The 8,597-nt window shown below is 50.2% G+C and overlaps 1 protein-coding gene across 1 annotated transcript in view; it reads left to right on the forward strand.

The window, feature by feature from the left end:
- Window positions 1-4,748: 4,748 nt before the first annotated feature.
- LOC115081709 (transient receptor potential cation channel subfamily M member 4-like) overlaps window positions 4,749-8,597 on the forward strand; it is a gene marked incomplete at its 5' end in the record, with an annotated part of 12,688 nt that continues 8,839 nt past the window's right edge. Inside the window, 2 exon segments of the mRNA XM_029586130.1 lie at window positions 4,749-4,905; window positions 7,384-7,561. Coding sequence (XP_029441990.1) covers window positions 4,749-4,905; window positions 7,384-7,561 — 335 coding nt within the window.

Here is an 8,597-nt window from a genome sequence, read left to right on the forward strand (position 1 = left end):
GGGCCATTGTGGGTTTTGATTCTGAGCACGAGGTTAAGAGTCTTTACATCACTGTGTCTTGTGCAGAGTCCCTGCAGCTGGAGGAGAGGAGGAGGGTGTGGAGGGAGGGAGGCAGCAGGGCTCTGTGTACGGGTCAGGGGTGGGGAGCGTTGTGTGTAGCAACAGAAAGGTGTCACGTAGCTGGGTACAGCTGTGCCATGGAGCAGAGGACATCTGTAGGGACAGCCTGCCTCCGGCGGTCAGGAGGAAAACGTCTCATTGAAGGTGATGCAGGGGCAGGATTGAGACAGCAGGTAGTCTCGCCCCCCCCCCCCCTTCTCTCCAGTGTCCAAACATGTCAAGTCTCATGCATCAGGAGGGGGGTCTCATGCTCTCGCACTCTGACCCCCCTCCTCTCACACATGTGGCCGACAGGAGCAGAAATGCAAGGCCCTGTCCGCTAGGGGCTAAAGAAGAGAAGAGGGGCCTTGGGAGGAGTCCATTCCACCATGGCCCGAAGAGAGGGGGAGGCTCTGAGAGTGTGAGTGTATGTGAGAGAGTGAGAGCCTGTGTATGTGAGTGAGGGGGAGAGACAGCCTATGTGTATGAGAGCGAGAATGTTGTGAGAGCATGAGTTTATGTATGAGAATGAGACCCTTTATGCATGTATTCATATGTGTGTGTAAGAGCCTGCATATATGCGAAAGAGAGCCTGTGTGTGTGTGTATGCGTGCGTGTGTGTGAGTGAGTGTGTGTGAGAGATAAAGTAAGCATGTAGGTGTGTGTGTGAGAACCTGTGTATACAGTATATGAGAGTCTGTGTGTGTGTGTGAGAGAGAGAGCGCGCCTGTATGCATACCTGTGTGTGTGTGTGAGAGAGAGAGAGACCACGGGTGGATTTGTGCGTGTGTGTGGGAGAGAATGTGTGTGTCTGTTGGTGTAGATATGACAGAGGAGAAAGTTTGTGTGCCCTTCAACCCCCCCAACCTCCTTTCCCCTCCCCACTAATTCACAACAATCGCAAGGTGACTGGAAATCAAAAGTTCCCAGATATGGAGAGCGGAGGATTTTTTGCCCTTATTAGTTTTAATTATGGTCTGTTATTTGATGTGCCGCTGTCTGAAATATTTTATTGGTGATTTGTTAATGTTTAAAAATTGTTATAAGCTTTTAACTGTTGGATATGATTGCATTCCTCACCTGTTTTGAAGTATTTATTCTTTTGATTAGTGTGGTCTTCTTATTATTATTCTGATTGATGGTTTATAGTTCTTGATTTTATTGCTCGATGCTTTATGAGGAATTGCACTGTTTGTTTTTTCCATTGTTGCACTGCATACAGAGTCAGGTTGTGGTTTCCAGTTCAGCTTTTGTCTACAGGTTTCTGTTTATACTGTACTTTGTGGTCTCTTAATTCTGTATTTGGTGAGGGTCTGTCTGTGTTCTTCCAAGTGCCTTTTTTGCTTTTTTTGCAGGGCAATTCGGCAGTGCATGCAAATATCATATACCTGCTATTTTAAGTGATATCTTTACCTCGGAAAACTGTACTTTGACTCTCTTTTCTCATGTCAAATCTGTTAGAAATATATAATGTTCAGTTGTGTGGGGAGAAGGCCATGGCAAGGTGGGCACGAGGCTGGAAGGTTTGCCCTAATTACCCTTGCGTCGGCCCTGGTTGGGAGTCCCACACGGAAAGGCCACGTGGAGAGAAAGAGGCGGCCATGGCAGTGCCCGCAGCCACACACAGGCAAGTGAGCCTGCAGGAGACTCGGAGGGAGGTGGCTGATGGATTCCCTAAATTGTTGAGCACAGCAATTTCTGACTGACAGGGAAAGCACCATCTGTCTTCCATGGTACAGGGAGCAGACTACAGAGGGTCCAAGACAGCCCAGATTTCTACCTCTCACTCATTGGGACCACCCTTGGCATCTCTGGGTACCCACCTGGAGCTAGTGCCCCCCAGGGGGGAGTCAAAGAACAGGGGCCTGTGGGTGGTTTAGTACAAAAGTCCCTGAGATCTTTACACGGGGGATGTAAGCTCAGCAGCCAGGGCTTTGTTTTTCCCTGGAAAGCCGGAGATCCTGTAATACGCTTCTGGAATATTCCCACGGGGCAGGCGTCAGCCTGCGGCCGCTGCTTTGCCACCGCACCGGATCAGGTTACAGTGCACTGTCTGCCGATGAGAGGCCATGACGGCTGCAGGCAGGGATGGCAGAGAAGGGCTCGGAGACAGCCTGCAGCTCCTCGGCAGGGCAAGGGTCTTTCTGGAGCTCAGCGCCACTTCTTCCAAAACCTTCTGTCCTCAGACTTAGCCAAATGAGCGGAGGGCAGGTCTCTTTTATGTACTGGGCCCCTAAGCAGGGAGCAGGTCTCCTTTACCAGTCCCTTCTGTGCATAGGGCAGGTCTCCTTTAATGTATGGTGCCCCGGAGCACAGGGCAGGTCTCCTGTGTGTACGGTGCCCCTAAGCAGGGGGCAGGTCTCCTTTACCAGTCCCTTCTGAGCATAGGGCAGGTCTCCTTTAATGTATGGTGCCCCGGAGCACAGGGCAGGTCTCTTTTTTGTTATTTGCTTTGAGGTTTGCGCAGTGCTGCAGGTGGGCACTGACAAGGTTTATGAACACTTCATAAAGATGTGTACACCCTGGGAGACAGGGTGTGCCCTAAGCAGTCTCTCTTCCTGGTCTCTGCCTCAGTTGTGCAGACACGGGTGGGCCACGAACCACCCACTTTGAGCTCAGGCCCGCCCAATCAGGGCTACCCGACACCAAACGGGGCCTGAAAACTGGCCACCACGGATTCCTTCATCGCGGTGGCTGAAGAAGGAGAGAGCCCACTGAAGCAAGGCTGCCACCGGAGCCCATCCCCGTGGCAGCGAAAGGGAAGGCCCGCCAGAGCAAGGCTGCTACAGGAGACCATCCCTGCGGTTGTGAAGAAGGGGTTTGGCAGTGAGGCCCGGTGTGTGCGTGTGAGAATGGGAGCCTGGGTGTATATATGTGTGAGAAATGTGTGTGCACGTGAGAATGAGAATGAGAGATTGTGAGTCTGGGTGTTTGAATGTGAGAATGGGAATGTGTGTGTGAAAAAATGGGAACTTGTGTGTGTGAGAATAGTAGCCTGGGTGTGTGCATATGTGTGTAAGAATGGGAGCCTGGGTCATGTGTGTGTGTGTGTGTGTGTGTGTGTGAGAGAGAGAGAGAATGGGAGCCATGTGTGCAGGTAAGAATGGGAACCTGTTTTGTTTGTGTGGGTAAGATTAGGAGCCTGGGTTGTTTGTGACATATATGTGAGAATAAAAGCCTGGGTGTGTGCATATGTGTGTAAGAATGGGAGCCTGGGTGTTTTGTGTGTGTTTGTGAGAGAATGTGAGCCGGGTGTTTTGTGTATGTGTAAGAATGGGAGCCATGTGTGCAGGTAAGAATGGGAGCCTGTTTTTGTTTGTGTGGGTAAGATTAGGAGCCTGGGTGTTGAGTGAGAGACTGAGCTTGTGTGTGTGGAGGAGCATGTGAGAGAGAGCTTGTGTGTATAAGAGAGTCTGTGAGAGAATGCATGAACTTGTGTGTGTCTGAAAGAGAGGGAAGAAGAGAGAAGAAACAGGAAGAGTGATCCTGGAGAAAGACTGACAGGGGCAAAGTGGAAAAAAGAGACCGGGACCAACTGATTAGAAAAATAAAAAGATCAGACACCAAAGGGAAAAAAACAATTATTTTGATTTTTTTAGTAATTGGGGTGTGTGCATTTCTTATATTTTTGTATTTTGCTCTTTAGAGCGCCACTGTTCAGAGTCTGGTTTCTCAGGCTTTCTGTTTCGGTTTTGTGTACATGTTTCTGTTTCTACTTTGTAGTCCCTTATTTCTGTATTAGGTTAAGGGTCGGTCTGTGTGTGTCCGAGGCGCAGTATTGCTGCTAGCGTGGAGTTTCTCTCTGGGGATTTATAGCAGTCAGGCTTGTTCTGTTACCCCAATAGGTGGTGTATTAAGGTTCTAGGGCCTGGTGTAGTATTTGCATTGCTGCTTTTTCATAAGATTGCTGTTATTTGAGTCCTGAGAGTCCGTGCTGTTATGATATGCTAGGGCAAGGTTCTTGGTGCTTTTTTTACAATTTCTTTTTTGCAGGGGTTTGTGTTACTTCACAAAATGTTTAGCAGTGGAGGAAGTCTTTTTTTAAATTTTTTTTTTCTGAGTTGACTCCAGAATTTGAATATAGTTTCTTTCATGTTAGGTTGCAATGTGAACTATCGTAGTTTTGCTCTGCTCCTGTTCTCATGATTATTGCTATTTTATTGTAGTTATGGTGATCTCTGCCTTTCTGGAAAGAGGATTCGTGAACGAAATACGTTGATATTTGTTTTATGACATCATCTGATGTTTATGTGTTCTTGGCTTTTTACATGAAATTCTTGTGTATTTATAAACTGCAATAAATATAAAATAAATGAATACAGATTGGTAAGGAATTTTTAATGTCGGTAAGTGCTTGCAATAACTGAGTTCAAATAGTCTAAAAGGTTTCACTCATGATGCATAAGGGCTGTTGTAGACTATTTAGAAACCCATTGTAAGATGCAGGCTAAGGCATTATTTATCAATAAGAGTACAATTAGTAGGGTTCAGACCTGTGTGCCTGCAGCCCACGCATGTTAACCTTGGGCCCACCCAAAAAGTCAGTTCTGGCTCCGCCACTGCTCTGCCTGCTGCCCTCCAGCACAGTCCAGCAGTGGGAGCCACCATCTCCCAGACCCACTCACGTTCCCCAGTTCTTCCCTCCGCAGAGCTGGGAGGGCTCCTGGGAATCCATCATCTCCCAGACCTGCTCCTGTCTCCCAGACCCGCTAACGCACTCCTACCCTTCTCTCCCCAGAGCTGGATCCCCAAGCTGTTTAGAAAGAAAACCTGCACCACCTTTATCGAGGCCACGGAGACCAAGGGGTGAGTCCTGAATGGGGCCACGTGCTCCCTCCATCCTTCCTTCCCCGCCTCACCTCTCTCCAGCCTTGGGTGCTGGGGGGAGGCCTCTCTGCTTCATAGTGCAAAGACAGACAGACAGACAGGCCTCAGGTAGGCGGAAGGAGAGAGAGAGAGGGAGTTAATCTGAACTCCATCCCTCTTCACTACCTCCATCGGTGTCTTCCTCATCCCCACTCGGCGATCACCTGCTTATTCTGGGGTTAGTTTGTAACAGCGAGCTTAACGGAGTTGGTAAATGCATGCGTAAAATACCCCAGAGCTCAGAGTGCACTTCCGCGCTTAATCGGACACCTCTACTAATGTACAAGGAGTCAACAGTCAGCTCCCCCCCCTCCCCCTACAGGTTACCCCTGCTAAATCATTCTCAGGGCAAGCCCGACCTGGGGATGCATCTGCTCGCTCTGGGCAAACTTGTGCATGGTGGAGGATTTTGGGAAAAGGCCATTAAGCGGGAGACCTGTGGCCTACCCTGGGCCCTTACTGGAAATGACAAAATGGATGATTCTCCGGAGGAAAAATCAGCGCAAATTCCAATTTTCCCGAAATAATCAAGAAACAGATCTCACCCTGTGCAGTGCACATCTGGCAGCCTTACATTTTGTCCATCAGACCGCTCTGAGCATTGTTTTGGAAAGACGGGTTTAAAAGTTATAAATCAAATCAGCCATAAAGATGACACAAGAAAATAACTCTTAAGACCTTGCATGCAATAAAGACAACCCATAAGAACATCAGAACATGCCATGCTGGGTCAGACCAAGGGTCCATCAAGCCCAGCATCCTGTTTCCAACAGAGGCCAATCCAGGCCATAAGAACCTGGCAATTACCCAAACTCTAAGAAGATCCCATGCTACTGATGCAATTATTAGCAGTGGCTGTTCCCTAAGTCAGCTTAATTAATAGCCGTTAATGGACTTCTCCTCCAAGAACTTATCCAATCCTTTTTTTAAACACAGCTACACTAACTGCACTAACCACATCCTCTGGCAACAAATTCCAGAGTTTAATTGTGCGTTGAGTGAAAAAGAATTTTCTCCGATTAGTCTTAAATGTGCTACTTGCTAACTTCATGGCGTGCCCCCTAGTCCTTCTATTATCCAAAAGAGTAAATAACCGATTCACATCTACCCGTTCTAGACCTCTCATGATTTTAAACACCTCTATCATATCCCCCCTCAGCCGTCTCTTCTCCAAGCTGAAAAGTCCTAACCTCTTTAGTCTTTCCTCATAGGGGAGCTGTTCCATTCCCCTTTATCATTTTGGTTGCCCTTCTCTGTACCTTCACTATCTCAACTATATCTTTTTTGAGATACGGCGACCAGAACCCCCCAGTAAAACTACTATTAAAATTATCTGATAACATCGTACGACTGATCCTCTTATATGGGAGTGAGGTATGGGATCTGTGATTAACCCTAAACTATACAGAATGGGACAGACCCGAAGTAGAAATCCTGCACCTCCAGTTCTGCAAACAGACCCCTTCGTGTCCACAGGAACTCCCCTAGGAACAGGTTTAAAGCAGAACTAGGACACTTCCCCTTATTATTTACCATACAACAAAGAATATTCACATTCAGTAACAGCAACACAAACTCTCTCCACTACCAGGCACTCTGTGACCCAACACAAAACCCTGAAAAATCACCCTCAGCACCTGCAGAGCAAACCTGCCCCACCATAACAGCACTAACTGCCAGCACTCACACAGCACCAACCCTACCTAGGAAAATGCAGCACTAGGCCCTAGAACCCCCAATACACCTCCCACTAGGAAACAGAACCAGCCACTGTGCAAGAGATCCCAGCACAGAACCTCCACACTAGCAGCCCTCCCTCACCTCACTCACACACGCAGGACACGGACAGACCCTCACCCAACACAGAATAAGAATGAGAACGGTGCAGACAGAAACTGAGCTGGAAACTCCCAGAAGCCCAACTCTGCCTGCAGTGCAGCACCGGAGAAAGAGAAGAGGAAATGCATTTCCTCCTGCACTGAGAAAAGAGAGAGAAAATCCAGGACTTCCCAGCCAGGAAGGAGCAAGAAAAACTGCGTCTGATCCTGGGGGAAAGAGGAGAAACAGCAGCCAGAGCCTCAGGATCTGTGGGGTCAGAACCGGGGATCTGAGCAGGGACAATCTGAACCAGCACCAGAACTGATTTTTCTGTCCCTTTCCATTCTGGACTGTGGAATTCTTTCCTTTTTACCGCTGTTATCTGTTATTTTGGCTTCAGGTGACAGGCTGGGAAAGGGTTTTGCCTGGTGCTTGCCTGTGACGCTGTGCTGTGTCCCTGCTCCCTGCATGTGGTGCCCCAGAGGATCCCTCTCCCTCCTGCTCCTGAGTGCAGCAAGGCTCGGGCTGATTCCGTGACCGTGGAACTGCTGCTGGCTCTCGTTAACTCCTGCCCCTTTCTCTCTTCCCGCGGCCGCGCAGGGTGGCGCAGGTGTGCCAGTGCGGGAGCCCCAGGAACGCGCACGTGTCTGTGGCAGTGGAGGATAACTTCGGAGCCGCCATAGTCAGTAAGTGGAACTCGGCTGAGCACACCACGGAGGAGCCCACGGATGCGTACGGGGTCGTGGAGTTTGTGGGCGCAGGAAAGAAGCACAGCAAGGTAAGGAGATGGTGTGCATGTGGGTTGGATGAAGTAAAGCTCTGTCATCCCGCAGAGCTGGGAAGCATTGCCCACGCTCTGCCCCCATGCCCTCCCCCAGCCTCCTCTGTGAATTTTCACAGCTGGGCAGCAGTGCCCATGCCCTCTCCGCTGACCTCTGTCACATCTCATGGCCTGTGTGTGTCTCCATCCCTCTCCTTCCCTCCTCTGTGTGTGCACGTCTCTCTCTCACTCTCTGTGTCTTCCCCTCTGCCCTCCTCCTCTCTTCCGTGAATGGCAGCGATGCAGTCCTCCGTGGGCTGCCGGTATTAACACAGGGGCAAATACACTGCCACGTCCTAGGGCCTCTGCTCGAAGGCGCACGCTGCTGCCCAGAATAAGCTCCCGTCACGTCGGCAGTGAAACAGGGCAGCCCTGCTTGTGCACGGCTGCCTGGCACCCACCGTTGAGGTGGCCCCCCCCGGCTCCGTCCTAGCAGCTTGACCCACTTCTGCTTTGGGTTTCCTGCTTTTCTCAGGAGGAAAGAGAATTGCAGAAGCCAGGCTGGATCAGCTTCTTCAGGTTGACCCCCTAGTGGTGTCCACCTCAGACGAGTGCTTCAGGGGTCCTTCCCTCTTATGGCCATCAGAATGATCAAGTTACGTACAACTGGAGCAAAGCTTTCTTCTCCTCCCCCCACCCCCCCCCCCCCCCCCCCATCCTTGTCCCCTCATCAGCCTCCAGTTGACATAAAACTACAGTCCCCAGAATGCTCTGCAGCAGGAGGTTCAAAGTCCCAGGATCCAAGAGAGTGACTGGCACCTGCATTTCCCTTTTTTGGCTAGTGGATGGCCTGGGGAGCCTGATCGGAAAGCCTCCAGCACAGGCCTGGGCCATACGCCAACGTGCGTCTCCTGCCAGCCAGGACCCGTCACAGGGAGATACCGTGCGCCGGGGACGGGAGGGAGGGAGGGGTGGGGTTATTGTCTTATTTTAAATATTGGGACAGGAGTGGGTTGGGGGGGGGGGGGAGGGCAGGGGGGAGAGCTGCGTCTCC

This window comes from Rhinatrema bivittatum, unplaced genomic scaffold (genome assembly GCF_901001135.1).
Source record: "Rhinatrema bivittatum unplaced genomic scaffold, aRhiBiv1.1, whole genome shotgun sequence".
Classification (NCBI taxonomy): Eukaryota; Metazoa; Chordata; class Amphibia; order Gymnophiona; family Rhinatrematidae; genus Rhinatrema; species Rhinatrema bivittatum.